This window comes from Hyla sarda, chromosome 1 (assembly GCF_029499605.1).
Source record: "Hyla sarda isolate aHylSar1 chromosome 1, aHylSar1.hap1, whole genome shotgun sequence".
NCBI classification, from domain to species: Eukaryota; Metazoa; Chordata; class Amphibia; order Anura; family Hylidae; genus Hyla; species Hyla sarda.
The window spans coordinates 610124669-610145444 of record NC_079189.1 but is presented as its reverse complement, the minus strand read 5'-3'; the positions used below and the strand labels follow the sequence as shown (position 1 = coordinate 610145444).

The window sequence follows — 20776 nt, the reverse complement described above, 5'->3', positions numbered from 1 at the left end:
TCTGGCACTGCATGATTTGAGTCCCTGGTGGCATAGTGTGTTACTGATGGTAGCCTTTGTTACTTTGGTCCCAGCTCTCTGCAGGTCATTTACTAGGTCCCCTGTGTGGTTCTGGGATTTTTGCTCCCCGTTCGTGTGATCATTTTGACACCATGGGGTGAGATCTTGCGTGGAGCCCCAGATCGAGGGAGATTATCAGTGGTCTTGTATGTCTTCCATTTTCTAATAATTGCTCCCACAGTTGATTTCTTCACACTAAGCTGCTTGCCTATTGCAGATTCAGTCTTCCCAGCCTGGTGCAGGTCTACAATTTTGTTTCTGGTGTCCTCCGACAGCTCTTTGGTCTTGGCCATACTGGAGTTTGGAGTGTGACTGTTTGAGGTTGTGGATAGGTGTCTTTTATACTGATAACAAGTTCAAACAGGAGCCATTAATGCAGGTAATGGGTGGAGGACAAAGGAGACTCTTAAAGAAGAAGTTAAAGGTCTGACAGCCAGAAATGTTGCTTGTTTGTAGGTGACCAACACTCTCAAAATCATTGATTAGGCCTAAATAATAAAATTTAAATCTTTATTGAAAACATATAAACATAAAAGGGTTCACTGACAATACAGAATTATGTCTCTTGATCCGACAATGTGCACAGATCACGGATCAGGAAGGGACGGGGTATAGGATACAGGTGAACCCCTACTCCTTAGAAGACCCTACCTTGTCTAAACCCTTGCCCTCACTGAACAATAAGTGTTTACAGGGTTAGGAAGATATCAATATTTCATTAGAAATACAATATGAATAAAATAAATTTATTGAGGCATCTCGTGCTCCCTTTCTAACGCGTTTCTCCCTTAGCAAATGAATAGGGTTCATCAGGGAATTGTCACGATTTGGCTAGCTGGAGGTGGATCCTCTGTGCCAGAGCGCGGTACAAGGGAGTAGACAAGAGCAAGGTCGGACGTAGCAGAAGGTCAGGGCAGGCCGCAAGGATCGTAGTCAGGGGCAACGGCAGGAGGTCTGGAACACAGGCTAGGAACACACAAGGGAACGCTTTCACTGGCACAATGGCAACAAGATCCGGCGAGGGAGTGCAGGGGAAGTGAGGTATAAGTAGGGAGTGCACAGGTGAACATACTGATTAAGCCTGCTGCGCCAATCAGTGGCGCAGTGGCCCTTTAAATTGCAGAGACCCGGCGCGTGCGGGCCCTAAGGAGCGGGGCCGCGCGCGCCGGGACAAGACAGACGGGGAACGGGTCAGGTACGGGAGCCGGGATGCGCATCGCGAGCGGGCGCCTCCCGCATCGCGAATCGCATCCCGGCTGGGAGTGATATTGCAGCGCACCCGGTCAGCAGGTCTGACCGGGCGCTGCGAATGAGAGGATGCTGGGAGCGCTCCGGGGAGGAGCGGGGACCCGGAGCGCTCGGCGTAACAGTACCCCCCCCCTTGGGTCTCCCCCTCTTCTTGGGGCCTGAGAACCAGAGAATAAGACTTTTGTCTAGGATGTTGTCCTCAGGTTCCCAGGATCTCTCCTCTGGGCCACAGTTTTCCCAACCCACTAAAAAAAATCTTTTACCTCTGACAGTCTTGGAGGCCAGAATCTCCTTCACGGAGAAGACGTCAGGTGAACCGGAAACAGGAGTGGGAGAAACAACTTTGGGAGAGAAGTGGTTAATGATGAGTGGTTTAAGGAGAGAGACATGGAAGGCATTGGGAATACGGAGAGAAGGAGGAAGAAGGAGTTTGTAAGAGACAGGGTTAATCTGGCACAAGATTTTGAAAGGACCAAGATAGCGTGGTCCCAGTTTGTAACTGGGGACACGAAAGCGGACATATTTAGCGGAGAGCCATACCTTGTCTCCGGGAGCAAAAATGGGGGAAGTTCTTCTTTTTTTATCAGCAAATCTTTTCATCCGGGATGAAGCCTGTAAAAGAGAATTTTGGGTTTCTTTCCATATGGTGGAAAGATCATGAGTCACTTCATCCACAGCGGGCAAACCAGAGGGCAAGGGAGTAGGGAGGGGAGGAAGAGGGTGACGGCCGTACACCACGAAAAATGGGGATTTAGCAGAAGATTCGGAGACTCTGAAGTTGTATGAGAATTCGGCCCATGGTAGAAGATCTGCCCAGTCATCCTGGCGGGAGGAAACAAAATGCCGTAAATAGTCACCCAGGACCTGATTAATTCTTTCTACTTGCCCATTGGATTGGGGATGATAAGAAGAAGAGAAGTTTAATTTGATCTTGAGCTGTTTACAGAGGGCCCTCCAGAATTTAGACACGAATTGGACGCCTCTATCCGAGACGACATGCGTGGGCAAACCGTGAAGGCGAAAAATGTGTACAAAAAATTGCTTTGCCAACTGAGGCGCTGAAGGAAGACCAGGAAGAGGAATAAAATGGGCCATCTTGGAAAATCGATCAACGACCACCCAAACAACTGTGTTGCCACGGGATGAGGGCAAGTCCATAATAAAGTCCATACCAATCTGTGACCAAGGCTGTTCAGGAACAGGCAGAGGATGAAGAAGACCAGCAGGCTTCTGGCGAGGAGTCTTATCCCGGGCACAGACAGTACAGGCCCGCACGAAATCAACAACATCAGTCTCCAGAGTCGCCCACCAATAAAATCCAGAGATGAGTTGCAAGGATTTTTTGATGCCCGCATGGCCTGCGAGGTGGGAGGAGTGTCCCCATTTGAGAATCCCGAGACGCTGGCGTGGAGAAACGAAGGTCTTCCCTGAAGGAGTTTGCCTGATGGAAGCTGGAGAAGTGGAGATCAGACAGTCCGGAGGAATGATGTGTTGCGGAGAGACCTCTACTTCAGAGGCATCAGAAGAACGAGAGAGGGCATCGGCCCTAATGTTCTTGTCAGCAGGGCGAAAATGGATTTCAAAGTTAAAACGGGCAAAGAACAACGACCACCTAGCCTGGCGAGGGTTCAGTCGTTGGGCAGACTGGAGATAGGAGAGATTCTTGTGATCAGTGTATATGATAACTGGAAATTTTGATCCCTCCAGCAGGTGCCTCCATTCCTCAAGCGCCAATTTAATGGCCAGTAGTTCTCGATCACCAATGGAGTAGTTTCTCTCCGCCGGAGAGAAGGTCCTAGAAAAAAACCCACAAGTAACAGCATGCCCGGAAGAATTTTTTTGTAGAAGGACAGCTCCAGCTCCCACAGAGGAGGCATCTACCTCCAATAGAAAGGGTTTAGATGGGTCAGGTCTGGAGAGCACGGGAGCAGAAGAAAAGGCAGACTTGAGATGTTTAAATGCGTCTTCCGCTTGGGGAGACCAGGACTTAGGATTGGCATTTTTCTTGGTTAAAGCCACAATAGGGGCCACAATAGTGGAGAAGTGTGGAATGAATTGTCTGTAATAATTGGCGAACCCCAAAAAACGTTGGATAGCACGGAGTCCGGAGGGGCGTGGCCAATCTAAGACGGCAGAAAGTTTATCTGGGTCCATTTGTAGTCCCTGGCCAGAGACCAAGTATCCTAGGAAAGGAAGAGATTGACATTCAAAGAGACATTTCTCCATTTTGGCATAAAGTTGATTGTCCCGAAGTCTCTGAAGAACCATGCGGACATGCTGGGGGTGTTCTTCTAAGTTGGCAGAAAAAATCAGAATATCGTCCAGATAAACCACAACACAGGAATATAGGAGATCACGAAAAATGTCATTAACAAAGTCTTGGAAGACGGCAGGGGCGTTGCACAGGCCAAAGGGCATGACCAGATACTCAAAGTGTCCATCTCTGGTGTTAAATGCAGTCTTCCATTCGTCCCCCTCCCTTATGCGGATGAGATTATAAGCACCTCTTAAGTCCAGTTTGGTAAAGATGTGGGCGCCTTGTAGGCGATCAAAGAGTTCCGAGATAAGAGGTAAGGGGTAGCGTTTTTTTACCGTGATTTTATTAAGTCCGCGGTAATCAATGCAAGGGCGTAGGGAGCCATCTTTTTTGGACACAAAAAAAAATCCAGCTCCGGCAGGAGAGGAGGACTTGCGGATAAACCCCTTTTTTAAATTCTCCTGGATGTACTCCGACATGGCTTGAGTCTCTGGAGCAGACAGAGGATAGATTCTGCCCCGGGGTGGAGTAGTACCCGGGAGGAGGTCAATAGGACAGTCATAAGGCCTGTGAGGAGGTAAAGTCTCTGCTTGCTTTTTGCAAAAAACATCAGCATAGTCCAGATAAGCCTTAGGAAGACCAGATACCGGGGGAACCACAGGGTCACGACTGTGAGTACTGGGAACCGGTTTAAGACAGTCCTTGTGACAAGAAGTACCCCAGTTCTTGATTTCTCCTGTGGACCAATCAAGGGTTGGGGAGTGGCGTTGAAGCCACGGTAATCCAAGAAGAATTTCTGAAGTGCAGTTGGAGAGGACCAAAAATTCAATTTTTTCGTGATGGGGTCCGATGCACATTAGGAGGGGTTCCGTGCGGTAACGCACGATACAGTCCAATCTTTCATTGTTAACAGAATTGATGTAGAGGGGTCTGGCGAGACTGGTCACCGGGATGTTGAACGTGTTGATGAGAGAGGCCAAAATAAAATTTCCTGCTGATCCGGAATCCAAGAAGGCCATAGCAGAGAAGGAGAAGGTAGAAGAAGAAATCCGCACAGGCACAGTAAGACGTGGAGAAGCAGAGTTCACATCAAGAGCTGTCTCACCTTTGTGCGGAGTCAGCGTACGTTTTTCCAGGCGGGGAGGACGGATAGGACAATCCTTCAAGAAATGTTCGGTACCGGCACAGTACAGGCAAAGATTCTCCATGCGGCGTCGTGTCCTCTCTTGAGGTGTCAAGCGAGACCAGTCAACTTGCATAGCCTCCACGGCGGGAGGCACAGGAACGGATTGCAGAGGACCAGAGGAGAGAGGAGCCGGGGAGACAAACCGCCTCGTGCGAACAAAGTCCATATCCTGGCGGAGCTCCTGACGCCTTTCGGAAAAACGCATGTCAATGCGGGTGGCAAGATGAATAAGTTCATGCAGGTTAGCAGGAATTTCTCGTGCGGCCAGCACATCTTTAATGTTACTGGATAGGCCTTTTTTAAAGGTCGCGCAGAGGGCCTCGTTATTCCAGGATAATTCGGAGGCAAGAGTACGGAATTGGATGGCGAACTCGCCAACAGAAGAATTACCCTGGACCAGGTTCAGCAGGGCAGTCTCAGCAGAAGAGGCTCGGGCAGGTTCCTCAAAGACACTTCGAATCTCCGTGAAGAAGGAGTGTACAGAGGCAGTGACAGGGTCATTGTGGTCCCAGAGCGGTGTGGCCCATGACAGGGCTTTCCCAGACAGAAGGCTGACTACGAAAGCCACCTTAGACCTTTCAGTAGGAAACTGGTCCGACATCATCTCCAAGTGCAGGGAACATTGCGAAAGAAAGCCACGGCAAAACTTAGAGTCCCCATCAAATTTATCCGGCAAGGATAATCGGAGGCTGGAAGCGGCCACTCGCTGCGGAGGAGGTGCAGGAGCTGGCGGAGGAGATGATTGCTGGAGCTGTGGTAATAGCTGCTGTAGCATCACGGTCAGTTGAGACAGCTGGTGGCCTTGTTGCGCTATCTGTTGCGACTGTTGGGCGACCACCGTGGTGAGGTCGGCGACAACTGGCAGTGGGACTTCAGCGGGATCCATGGCCGGATCTACTGTCATGATTCGGCTGGCTGGAGGTGGATCCTCTGTGCCAGAGAGGGATTGGCGTGGACCGTGTTGGTGGACCGGTTCTAAGTTGCTACTGGTATTCACCAGAGCCCGCCGCAAAGCGGGATGGTCTTGCAGCGGCGGTAGCAACCAGGTCGTATCCACCAGCAACGGCTCAACCTCTCTGACTGCTGAAGATAAGCGTGGTACAAGGGAGTAGACAAGAGCAAGGTCGGACGTAGCAGAAGGTCAGGGCAGGCTGCAAGGATCGTAGTCAGGGGCAACGGCAGGAGGTCTGGAACACAGGCTAGGAACACACAAGGAAGCGCTTTCACTGGCACAATGGCAACAAGATCCGGCGAGGGAGTGCAGGGGAAGTGATGTATAAGTAGGGAGTGCACAGGTGAACACACTGATTAGGCCTGCTGCGCCAATCAGTGGCGCAGTGGCCCTTTAAATTGCAGAGACCCGGCGCACGCGCGCCCTAAGGAGCGGGGCCGCGCGCGCCGGGACAAGACATACGGGGAATGAGTCAGGTACGGGAGCCGGGATGCGCATCGCGAGCGGGCGCCTCCCGCGTCGCGAATCGCATCCCAGCTGGGAGTGATATTGCAGCGCACCCGGTCAGCAGGTCTGACCGGGGCGCTGCGAATGAGAGGATGCTGCGAGCGCTCAGGGGAGGAGCGGGGACCCGGAGCGCTCGGCATAACAACTATAATTCTATAATACATGTATATACTATAATACTATAATACATGTATATACTATAATACATGTATATACTATAATACTATAATACATGTATATATTATAATACAGACATTTAGTGTATTTTGTCCTGTTATTGTCGGTGTCCATACATCTTCTTATCCACATAGACACCTACAGTCACCGTCCTCTGACATATACAATATAATACATGTATATACTATAATACTATAATACATGTATATACTATAATACTATAATACATGTATATACTATAATACTATAATACATGTATATACTATAATACTATTATACATGTATATACTATAATACTATAATACATGTATATTCTATAATACTATAATACATGTATATTCTATAATACTATAATACATGTTTATGTTATAATACTATAATACATGTATATGCTATAATACTATAATACATGTATATACTATAATACTATAATACATGTATATACTATAATACTATAATACATGTATATACTATAATACTATAATACATGTATATACTATAATACTATAATACATGTATATACTATAATACTATAATACATGTATATACTATAATACTATAATACATGTATATACTATAATACATGTATATCCTATAATACTATATTACATGTGTATATACTATAATACTATAATACATGTATATACTATAATACTATAATACATGTACATGCTATAATACATGTATATGCTATAATACTATAATACATGTATATACTATAATACTATAATACATGTATATACTATAATACTATAATACATGTATATACTATAATACTAGAATACATGTATATACTATAATACTATAATACATGTATATACTATAATACATGCATATGCTATAATACTATAATACATGTATATGCTATAATACTAGAATACATGTATATACTATAATACTATAATACATGTATATACTATAATACATGTATATACTATAATACTATAATACATGTATATGCTATAATACATGTATATACTATAATACTATAATACATGTATGTACTATAATACTATAATACATGTATATACTATAATACTATAATACATGTATATACTATAATACATGTATATACTATAATACTATAATACATGTATATGCTATAATACTATAATACATGTATATGCTATAATACTAGAATACATGTATATACTATAATACTATAATACATGTATATACTATAATACATGTATATACTATAATACTATAATACATGTATATGCTATACTACTATAATACATGTATGTACTATAATACTATAATACATGTATATACTATAATACATGTATATACTATAATACTATAATACATGTATATGATATAATACTATAATACATGTATATACTATAATACTATAATACATGTATATACTATAATACTATAATACATGTATATACTATAATACTATAATACATGTATACACTATAACACTATAATACATGTATACACTATAACACTATAATACATGTATACACTATAACACTATAATACATGTATATACTATAATACTATAATACATGTATATACTATAATACTATAATACATGTATATACTATAATACTATAATACATGTATATACTATAATACTATAATACATGTATATACTATAATACTATAATACATGTATATACTATAATACTATAATACATGTATATACTATAATACTATTATACATGTATATACTATAATACTATTATACATGTATATACTATAATACTATTATACATGTATATACTATAATACTATTATACATGTATATACTATAATACTATAATACATGTATATACTATAATACTATAATACATGTATACACTATAATACTATAATACATGTATACACTATAACACTATAATACATGTATACACTATAACACTATAATACATGTATATACTATAACACTATAATACATGTATATACTATAATACTATAATACATGTATATACTATAATACTATAATACATGTATATACTATAATACTATAATACATGTATATACTATAATACTATAATACATGTATATACTATAATACTATTATACATGTATATACTATAATACAATAATACATGTATATGATATAATACTATAATACATGTATATGCTATAATACTATAATACATGTATATACTATAATACTATAATACATGTATATACTATAATACTATAATACATGTATACACTATAACACTATAATACATGTATATACTATAATACTATAATACATGTATATACTATAATACTATAATACATGTATATACTATAATACTATAATACATGTATATACTATAATACTATAATACATGTATATACTATAATACTATAATACATGTATATACTATAATACATGTATATGCTATAATACTATAATACACGTATATACTATAATACTATAATACATGTATATACTATAATACTATAATACATGTATATACTATAATACAGACATTTAGTGTATTTTGTCCTGTTATTGTCGGTGTCCATACATCTTCTTATCCACATAGACACCTACAGTCACCGTCCTCTGACATCATTGATCTCTACACTGAGCAGATGAGCCGAGAGCAGCAGCCCCTGATCATGTGACTCCTCCTCCATGTGACTGATCACCTGACTGTGACATCATCGCAGGTCCTGTTAGTACACTTCCTGTACTGCTGTGACTAAGGAGGTATGTAGATATATATATGTGTGTGTGTGTACATAGATATATATGTGTGTCTGTATATATGTATGTGTGTGTGTATATGTATGTGTGTGTTTATATATGTAAGTATACATGTGTGTGTGTGTGTACATATATATAGTGACAGAGTGTCTGGAGAAGTAGTGGACGGGGTCTATTTGTGCCCGAGGTTCCTCACTTCTGTAGTTTAAAACAACCAGGGAAATGTTCAGCAGAGGTCTCTGCATTCGTCTCTGCAATTTGGGGTTTGTATAAAACCTGTTTTTTTTAGGGCCTGTGTTGCTGGAGTGGGGAGAGAAGGGTAGGACCCCACTCCATCCGGACAGTCCTGGTTTTGGGCTGTCATGTGATCCCTTTTCAGGTGTCCTGTTCTGATATAAAGCTGAGAATGCAGACACCGCTCTCTCTCTCGATCTGCATGGATCCTGTGAGAGCACTACAAGAGGTATGGACTTTGCTATATTGTTTGGTGCCGGTATTAGGCGGCACTTGGTCACTGAGGTTTCCTGCTGTTTAGTTAGTTTGTTATATTTTATGTTCTGTACCTTAATCTGACAATAAAACTGTCTGAGGTCAGTTAAACAAATTCCCTGTTGTTTGCAGGGATGTGGAGTCGGTAGATAAATGTTCCGACTCAGCCGATTTTTGTACTTCCGACTTCTCTGTATTAATTTAAGTACTCGGAGCATATAAACAATCTGCACCATACATAAACATTCATACATTCCTGCACCACACTTACAATCCTAGGATAGACAGTTTATTTCGGAAACGTACACATGTCTTCCTTCATACAGACAAGCAGGGATAGCTATGCAGTTTCTTCCAGAAACATGTACACGTCTTCCCTCATACAGACAAGCAGGCATGTAGGTTTTAAAATAAATAGAAGCACTTACAGTTACATAGTTACATAGTTAGAACTTTGAAAAAAGACATACGTCCATCAAGTTCAACCAGTTGAATCCAAGAAGCTGTTCCACCAAGTTCTTCTAAGCTCTTCTAGCAGAGAGAGGTAGTTGGGCAGAAGCTGCTGCCTTCTCCTTTTTGTGTGCTGATCTGCTGCTGAAGATAGGGTAGTGGGAGGATCCAGGAAGGGGCATTTATTATAAAACATGGTTTCCCTAGTAGAATCCCATAGTCATGTTTAAAGTTTAAGCTAACAATTGGAGTTTACAAGTTTTTATAGCCTTAGCTGAATGGCAGCAGTTTTTCCAATGGTTTACAGCTTCAGTCTTGAACTTTTGACCCCCCCCCCCCATTCCCTTCACTTATACACGTGTCTCTAGTCCTTCAAAAACATTTACTTAATTCCTTATCAGTGAGAGGCTAGGTTACCCATGGGTTCCCTGTAACAGCAGAACACAACACTATGGAAAGTATAAGTATTGTCGCTCCTAATTTCCTAATTGTGCGTTGTGTGCCATATAGTAAAGCACGTGAAAAGTATGCCTTTTCACGGTCACTTAATGTGTTCGTTTTGCGGTTACATGAGGCACTGCATGCATTGGTCTTTATTCTTACAGTAGAGAAGTCATTAATTATAACTTTTTGTGAATAAATTCCAATCTAAATTTAGTCGGAGTCGGTGCATTGTTTGTGGACTCCGACTCCAGGTACCCAAAATTTCGTCCAACTCTGACTCCTCGACTCCGACTTTGACTCCACATCACTGGTTGTTTGGACTGCAGTTTGTAAGGTGTGCCTGCTAAACTGTACCTGTCTACCCAGGAGACAACCTCTCTGTTACCTAATCCCTTACAAGTGGTGGAGGATGAGGGCAACAAAAATTCTGGCATAAGAAACCCAAAACTGAACATTTAAAAGGCCAGAGCCTTTTTTGTGCAGGGCACCAAAGGCTGTTTTTCTGCCTCTGGGAAAATGGAGGATGTGGTTAAAGGGGTTCTCCGACCCTAATACATCTTGTCCCCAATCCAAAGGATAGGGGATAAGATGTCTGTCATTCAGCATCCACCATAAGATGTCTGTCATTCAGCACCCACCATTGCAAGCTCTCCACAGCGCTGGAGGCTCCGAGTGTGCAGCCTGACGACCACGTGGCAGGAGTATTGTGATGTCATGACTCCGCCCCAGTGTGATGCCCCGCCCTCTCAATGCAAGTCTATAGACTTGCATTGAAGGGGCGGGGCATGACATAACACGGGGGCGGAGTCGTGACGTCACGATACTCCGGCCCCAAGGTCATCAGGCTGCACACTCGGAGCCTCCAGCACTAAGGAGAGCTGGCAAAGGTGGGTGCTGAATGACAGATTGCGGGGGTCCCCCACGATCAGACATCTTATCCCCTATCCTTTGAATAGGGGATAAGATGTATTAGGGCCGGAGTACCCCTTTAATGCTATGTTGCAAGCTGTTGTATCTCAACAGGCGGCTACCCCAGTGTAGCAGGAGGCTACCATAGTACAGCAAAAGGCGCTTGAGGAAACCAGCCACAGGCTGATGGCCCAACTGGAGGCTACACAAGAAACCAAAAGCAAAGACCGGGAGACCTCAACAGTTGTTGTGCAGCATCTAACCAGTGTCCCTAGACGGGTCCCAGGTATGCCAGACGCCACTCATTCCTCCATAAGGGCTAGTGATTTTTTTGCAAAAGATGACAACCACAGATGATGTGGAAGCCTACCTAACCACCTTCCAAAAGGACTGCCGAGTGAGAGGGTTGGCCAAAGGGACAGTGGGCAGGACTGTTGGCACCCTTCCTTTCAGGGGAAACTCAAAAGGCATATTTTGACCTGGAGAATTGTGATGCTATTGACTATGATAGGCTTAAAAAAGACATTCTTACATGTCTGGGAGTTACTCTTTCGATCCTCGCTCAGCGTGTGCACAACTGGGACTACAGTATGGATAATCCTCCACGCTCCCAAATGTACAATCTCATATACCTGACCAAGAAGTGGTTGCAGCCGGAGATCCTGACAGGCCCCCAGATGATGGAGTGAGTTGTGATGGACCAGTACTTAAGAGCCCTTCCCGTTACCTTGCTCAAGTGGGTGAGCCATGGTGACCCCAAGAATGTTGACCAGATGGTGGAGAGGTACACAGCCGCAGAGGAGCTACTTACTCTGCTGCAGCACCCGCTAGCCCCACAGCGGAGATCTCCAGGACTACCTGGTAAGACTGTTCTAAGGGCAGGGGCGGACTGACACCACCCAGGGCCCCTGGACCAAATAAAGCAAGGGCCCCCAGCAAGACTCCACCCCTGGCCCCACCTCTGCCCTGCCCCTATTCCCGCCCAGTATGCATATGAATATTTACCGTAGAAAGGAATAGGGGGTGCAGTGCGCTTGAGGCTATGGGGTACTTTGAGGGATGGCAATGCCAATCACCTTAACTACACCGAGGGGGAGATTTATCAAAACTTGTGCAGAGGAAAAGTTGTCCAGTTTCCCATAGCAACCAGTCAAAGGACAGGACCGAGGACACGCGGGGCCCTGTGCACCGAGGACAGGCGGGGCCCTGTGCACCGAGGACAGGCGGGGCCCTGTACACAGTGTACAGAGTTCTGCTTATCCTCAGTGTACAGAGCCCCGATTGTTCTCAGTGTACAGAGCCCCGCTTGTCCTCGGAGGACAAGCGGGTCTCCGTACACTGAGGACAAGCGGGTCTCCGTACACTGAGGACAAGCGGGTCTCCGTACACTGAGGACAAGCTGGGCCCTGTACCTGAGAAAAAGCGGGGTTCCGTACCTGAGGACAAGTGGGCCCTGTACGAGAGAGCGAGCGAGCAGGGCCGCAGGCGCACAGTTAGCTCCGACGTGGCGCTGCAGCGCTTAGACGTGAGGTCACGTCACCCCCCACGGTGACGTGACCTCACGCGCCCTGGCGCCACGCCAGAGTTCAAAGCGCATCTCCCAGGCAGCCACTGCGGTTCTCTTACAGGGCTGCCGTGGCTGTTTGGGAGATGCCAAACAGAAGCCAGGAGCACCATTCTCTGGGTCCGGGTGTGTGCCGGGCAATTAGATAAATTTTTTATTTTATTTAATGTGACAGCGGGCCCTTTCCCCCGTCCAGGCCTTCGGACGAGGGCCGAATGGACCGGCCTGTCAGTCCGCCCCTGTCTAAGGGAAAAGGTAGAGGTGATATATCTGTGGGTGCAAGAGGAGAGACTGGAGGCCCAAGCTCTAGAAGCTGGCCAGCTGTGCCAGGGAGGTCTGTGGCCTATAAGAGACTTAATCGGGACTTGATAAAATGTTTCAGATGCCAAATGACAGGTCATGTTGTTGCCAATTGCCCAATGTATGATGAACCAATGCAATGTGATGCCTCCTATATAAACCGCCGTTTATCACTGTATGCTCAGCTTGCGTGTATGGCATATCCAAATACTGGGGGTGAGAAACAAATGTGTGTTATTACTGTGGAAGGTAAAGATGTGAGTGCATTGTTAGACTCAGGCAGTCTGGTCACCCTAGTAAAAATGGACTTGGTAGATCCCAGAAAAAGGCAAGCGAAAACCATTGCGGTAACCTGCATACACGGAGACACCCATAATTATCACACTGCTGTGGTAGATGTAACTACCCAGTTGGGGAGCAGAAAATTATATGGTTGGTTTAGTGCCCAGGTTAATGCATGATGTCATTATGGGGCAGGATTTCCCACATTTCTGGCAACTTTCAAATTTCCATTAGTAAGGGGATGACCTACCACCAGGTACCGAAGGGTGTGGGTTTTTAAGAGGGACTTCTGTTGATGATGAATCATTTCCCTTGTCTGTCATGGTGGGGGAGCCAGAGGTCTCTGACCATAGTGATGGGTTAGAAGAGGGTCCGAGACCTGACAATAAAACTGGCTGAGGTCAGTTAAAGATTTACCGAGGAGACAACATCCCTTACAAGATATAGTGTGTGTGTGTGTGCACAATATATCACAATCACATTGCAATTTTTAGCGTTTTGGAATATGTCGCTTATTCCCTTGCAAAAAATGTGCGGCCAAAATTGTAATAATCCCGGACAGTGTTTTGCAAACAGTGGGTCTCCTGCTGTTGTAAAATATAACTCCCAGCATGCCCGGACATCCAAAGTTATTTGGCAGACACAAACAGTGCAAAGAAAGTGTCTGCCCCCCCATATGCCGCAGCTCATTGAGGCCCCCCCACATTAGGTAGCATATTTTCCCCACATTAGGTAGCATAGATTCCTCACATTAGGTAGCAACCAACGCACAGACACACACAAAAACACACTTAGCTGGCCTGCACAGCGCGGTGGCCTGACGGGTAACGTCACTGGGGTCCTCCTGCGCAGGTCTGTGGAGGTACGTCACTTGCGCAAAGTCCCTCGTCAGACATGGGTCGGCCGGCAGGCTCTCTGTCTAAAGTGGCCACTGTGCAATTATGCGCTGTGGACGGTTTAGAACAGCGAGCAGCGAATGATGGCTTATTTTTTGCACCACCAATTCTACTTTGCAGTGACATCAGTCATTTTACCGGCGAAACGGAAAAAAAAATCATTGTGCGACGAAATTGGAAGAAAAAAACGCCATTTGTAACTTTTGGGGGCTTCCGTTTCTACCTAGTACATTTTTCAGAAAAAATGACACCTTCTCTTTATTCTGTAGGTACATAAGGTTAAAATGATCCCCTACTTATTTAGGTTTGATTTTTGTTGTACTTCTGGAAAAAAAAATCATAACTACGTGCCGGAAAATTTATACGTTTAAAATTGTCATCTTCTGACCCCTATAACATTTTTATTTTTCTGCATATGGGCCGGTATGAGGGCTCATTTTCTGCGCTATGATCTGACGTTTTTATCGGTACCATTTTTGTATTGATCAGACTTTTTGATCGCTTTTGACTAATTTTTTCATGCTATAAAAAGTGACCAAAAATACGCTATTTTGGACTTTCGAATTTTTTGCGTATACGCCATTGACCATGCGGTTTGATTAATGATATTTTTCATGTAGTTGTTTGGACATTTACGCATGTGGGGATAACGCATATCTTTATATTTTATGTATTTATTTTAAATGGGAAAAGGGGGGGTGATTCGGACTTTTATTAGGGAAAGGGTTAAATCACATTTTATGAACTTTTTTTTTTACACTTATTTTTTTGCAATGTTATAGCCCCCATAGGGGGCTATAACATTGCATACACTGATTGCCAGCACTGTTCACTGCAAAGCCATAGCTTTGCATTGATCAGTGTTATCTGCGGTCGATTGCTCAAGCCTGGATCTCAGGCTTGGAGCAATCAATCGACGATCGGACGCGCCGGAGGAAGGTGAGTGACCCACCGCTCACGTCCTAGCTGATCGGGACACCGCATTTTCACTGCGCTGGTCCCGATCAGCCCCACTGAGCTTTCGGGAAGCTTTTCCTTTCAATTTTGAATGCCGTGTCTAAAGGGTGAATAGCGTGCTGCACCGCTATCGCTGCCACGCCCTATTAGCCCCGGGTCCCGGCTTAGGTTACAAGCCGGGACCGACCCGATATGACGCGGTTTTATCGCAAGAGCTGGCCACGGACGTAAATATACGTCCGTGGTCATTAAGGGGTTAATACTGGGCTATGATGGGTTAAAACAGGTAAAAATCCCCTAGACTATAATGGGATTTTCTAATGGCTGTTTAATGTCCGTTTTTAATGGTTTTGTTAACGGTCATTATAACGGATCTTTAACCCCTTAAGGACCAAGGACGTACCGGTACGTCCTTGGTCCTGCTCTTCTGATATAACGCGGGGTTACACAGTAACCCCGCGTCATATCATGGCGGGCCCGGCGTCATAGTGAAGCCGGGACCCGCCTCTAATAGCGATCGGCGCTGCGCGCTATTAACCCTTTAGCCGCGCGCTCAAAGCTGAGCCGCGCGGCTAAAAGTGAAAGTGAAAGTTCCCGGCTAGCTCAGTCGGGCTGTTCGGGATAGCCGCGGCTAATCGAGGCATCCCGAACAGCTGACAGGACAGCGGGAGTGCCCCTACCTGCCTCCTCGCTGTCCGATCGCCGAATGACTGCTCAGTGCCTGAGATCCAGGCATGAGCAGTCATCCGGCAGAATCGTTGATCACTGGTTTCTTATGAGAAACCAGTGATCAATGATGAAGATCAGTGTGTGCAGTGTTATAGGTCCCTATGGGATAACAATGATCAGTATAAGAGATCAGTGTGTGCAGTGTTATAGGTCCCTATGGGATAACAATGATCAGTATAAGAGATCAGTGTGTGCAGTGTTATAGGTCCCTATGGGACCTATAACACTGCAAAAAAAAAGTGAAAAAAAAAAGTGAATAAAGATCATTTAACTCCTCCCCTATTAAAAGTTTGAATCACCCCCCTTTTCCAATAAAAAAAAAAACACAGTGTAAATAAAAATAAAAATAAACATATGTGGTATCACCGCGTGCGGAAATGTCCGAATTATAAAAATATATCTTTAATTAAACCGCTCGGTCAATGGCGTGCGCGCAAAAAAATTCCAAAGTCCAAAATAGTGCATTTTTGGTCACTTTTTATATCATTTAAAAATGAATAAAAAGTGATCAATAAGTCCTATCAATGCAAAAATGGTACCGTTAAAAACTTCAGATCACGGCGCAAAAAATGAGCCCTCATACCGCCCCATACACGGAAAAATAAAAAAGTTATAGGGGTCAGAAGATGACAATTTTAAACGTATTAATTTTCCTGCATGTAGTTATGATTTTTTCCAGAAGTCCGACAAAATCAAACCTATATAAGTAGGGTATCATTTTAATCGTATGGACCTACAGAATACATATCAGGTGTCATTTTTACCGAAAAATGTACTACGTAGAAACGGAAGCCCCCAAAACTTATAAAACAGCGTTTTTTTTTCAATTTTGTCACACAATTATTTTTTTTCCCGCTTCACCATAGATTTTTGGGCAAAATGACTGACGTCATTACAAAGTAGAATTGGTGGCGCAAAAAATAAGCCATCATATGGATTTTTAGGTGTAAATTTGAAAGAGTTATGATTTTTTAAAGGCAAGGAGCAAAAAACGAAAATGCAAAAACGGAAAAACCTCCGGTCCTTAAGGGGTTAAAACTGAGAATTCTATAGTGTGAAAGCAGCCTAATATGGGCAGGAAATATACCTATGTGCAGGAATGTAAGGATCATGGTAGAAAGGGGGTGTGATTGTGATCTTGCCCCCTGGCTGCTCCATCCTTAATGTAACCTCACCTGTTCATAAAAATGGGAAACATTGTATTAATGGGTCTCAGACAACTCCCTTTTGTTATTTTGATGTTTGTGTGATAATTAATGATCTTTTCTGGTCTTTAAAACATTCAACATTACCTCTACTACTGTCTGATGACTTTTACAATGTTTTTTTCCACATCTTATCATTCAGGGAGAAGAGATGAACAATATTAATGTCCCAAAGACAGATTGGAGCGGTGATGAGCAGTATAAGGAGAACATTCCTACAGGGAAAGATCTGATCTATATTAATGCTACAGACATAAAGGAAGAAGAGACAAATGTGAGGGGTGATGAACAGTATAAGGAGGACCTTCCTACAAGGAAAGATCTAAACTATATTAATGCTTCAGACATAAAGGAAGAAAAAGAGGAGACAGATGTGCGTGGTTATGATCAGTATAAGTTGGACATTCCTACAGGAAAAGATCCAATCTATATTAACCCTGCAGACATAAAGGAAGAAGAGACAGATGTTAGCGGTGATGAGCAATATAAGAACATTCCTTCAGGGAAAGATCTGATCTATATTAATGCTACAGACATAAAGGAAGAAGAGACAGATGTGAGGGGTGATGAGCAGTATAAGGAGGACATTCCTACAGGAAAAGATCCGATCTATATTAACTCTGCAGACATAAAGGAAGAAGAAGAAGAGACAGATGTGAGGGGTGATGAGAAGTATATAGATGACATTCCTACAAGGAAATATCTGTACTATATTAATGCTTCAGACATAAAGAAAGAAGAGGAGACAGATGTGAGCGGTGATGATCAGTATATGGAGAACATTTCTACAGGGAAATATCCAATCTATATTAATGCTACAGACATAAAGGAAGAAGAAGAGGAGACAGATGTGAGGGGTGATGAGAAGTATATGGAGGACATTCCTACAAGGAAATATTTGAACTATATTAATGCTTCAGACATAAAGAAAGAAGAGACAGATGTGAGCGGTGATGATCAGTATAAGGAGGACATTCCTACAGGTAACCATCCAGGTGAGTAGTAACCACTAAATGCAGGGAACAGAATCTACTCAGTCAGCGGCAGCAACAATGTTTTGTGGAATTCTTTAAGCTCTGTGTCCTGTCTCTTTTCTGCTGTATGTTCTTCCATTCAGCCAAACCTGTGACTCAGTTATGGGAGATAACACATTTATAATATGGATGCAGAATACAGCTGGAATATAGACATGAAATATACCTATGTGCTGGATGTAAGGATCGCAGGGGAAAGGGGGTGTGACTGTGACCTGGTCTGCAGGGGACACATGTCCCTGATCCCCCAACAAGCGTGACTATCGATTGTGTATGTGTTACACTGGTGGCTCCGTCCTGTCTCTGCAGCCATGACTTCCGGTGTGGGCAGCATCTCTGTATGGCGCTGTCTGCATAGGGAGCTCAGAGCGGCGTCATTTACAACCTTCAAAAGAAAGGGGTCAATACAAAGTACAATTGGTTCACAAAGGACAAGCCCTCATATTAGTCTGTAGATGAAAAAATAAGAGTTATGGAGGAAGAGTGGTGCAGTTGTCCATAGCAACCAATAACATTGCTTCTTTCACTTTTCTCTTTAAAAATGAAACATTCTGGTTGCCATGGGCAACTGCACCACTCTTCCCCCTACTCAGGTTTTGATAAATTTTCTGTCTCTTATGTATCATATGTCTCTTAAAAGTAAACATTAAAATTTCCTGGGTCATTAAAGGGGTATTCCCCTGGAAAACATTGTTTCTAAATTGAGAGGTGCGAGAAAGTTAAACAGATTAGTAAATTACTTTTATTCTATTAAATAATTTCCATCCTTCTTGTACTTATCGGTTGCTATATACTACAGAGTAAGTTCTATTCTTTTTGAATATCTTTCCAGTCTGACCACAGTGCTCTCTGCTGACACCTCTGTCCATTTTAGGAACTGTCCAGAGCAGGATAGGTTTGTTATGGGGATTTGCTTCTACTCTGGACAGTTCCTAAACTGGAGAGAGATGTCAGACAGTAAGGAAATGAACTTCCTCTGGAGATTACAACAACTGATAAGTATTGGAAGGGTTAAGATTTTTATATAGAAGTAATATTAAAATCTGTTTTAACTTTCTGGCACAAGTTGATAAAAAAAAATGTTTTCCAGTGATGTACCCCTTTAAGGGGTTAAGATTATTGATTACAAATTAAATCTGTTTTCTTCTTGGCAGATGACTGTACCGGGAGATCAGAGGAGAATCTTATATCTTCAGATTATAAAGCAGATGATGATATCACACAAGATACATATGAAGAACATTCCATTATCCCAGATACACCCTCAGCCCTTCACAGCCAAGATCTCTCATCTCATCCTGTTATACAAGTCCGACCTAAAGATTCATCTCAGTCTGTTAAACAAAATAAGGAAAAGCAATTTTCATGTCCAGAATGTGGGAAATGTTTTACTCGGAAATCACATCTTGTTAAGCATCTAAGAACTCACACAGGAGAGAAGCCATTTTCATGCTCAGAATGTGGAAAATGTTTTAGTCAGAATTCAAATCTTGTTGACCATAAAAGAATTCACATAGGAGAAAAGCCATTTTCATGTCCAGAATGTGGGAAATGTTTTACTCACAAATCAGGTTTTGTTAATCATCAAAGAATTCACACAGGAGAGAAGCCATTTTCATGTTCAGAATGTGGAAAATGTTTTACCCAGAAAACAGATCTTGTTAAACATCAAAGAATTCACACAGGAGAGAAGCCATTTTCATGTTCAGAATGTGGGAAATTTTTTACTGAGAAATCAGATCTTGTTAAACATCAAAGAATTCACACAGGAGAAAAGCCATTTTCATGTTCAGAATGTGGGAAATGTTTTACTCAGAAGCCAGATCTTGTTAAACATCAAAGAATTCACACAGGAGAAAAGCCATTTTCATGTTCAGAATGTGGGAAATGTTTTACTCAGAAATCAAATCTTGTTAAACATCAAAGAAATCACACAGGGGAGAATCCATTTTAATGTTAAGAATGTGGAAAATAGTTTTAGTCTAAATTCAATTCTTGTTAAACATCTAAAAACTCACACCAGAAAGAAGCCATTTTCCTGTTCTGAATGTGGGAAATGTTTTTCTGTGAAATCACATCTTATCAAACATCTAAGAATTCACACAGGAGAGAAGACAATTCGGAGCAATAAATGATGCAGATAACACATCTATATATTAACCATGTACATAGGATATCTGACATTTATACATATATCATATACTGCATCTCCAAACTTGTTCCCAATTGTTAATAAAAGTTTTCTTTTAGAACGTAGTCACCGATCCAGCGATGTCATCACTATAGTTTACATGGTAGGAAAAGAGTGTGATATATGGTTGTGATATTCACTGCTCCTCATGGAGAAGACCCAACAGGCATAATCCATGGGGAGCTGCTACTGGAGACCCAAACACCTCAGAGAGAAGGGACTTATTCCAGTGATGAAGAATTCCAGGACATGACCAGATTAGAGACACAAAATCACT

At 42.8% G+C, this 20776-nt stretch overlaps 1 protein-coding gene across 1 annotated transcript in view; it reads left to right on the top strand.

Annotated features, from left to right (window-relative positions):
• LOC130297722 (gastrula zinc finger protein XlCGF26.1-like) overlaps positions 1–20559 on the top strand; it is a 100006-nt gene extending 79447 nt beyond the window's left edge. The window contains exon 5 of the mRNA XM_056550558.1: positions 19660–20559. Within this exon, the coding sequence (XP_056406533.1) occupies positions 19660–20262 (603 nt within the window). The 3' untranslated portion in view covers positions 20263–20559. The remainder of the gene's footprint in view (positions 1–19659) is intronic.
• The last annotated feature ends 217 nt before the right edge of the window (positions 20560–20776 follow it).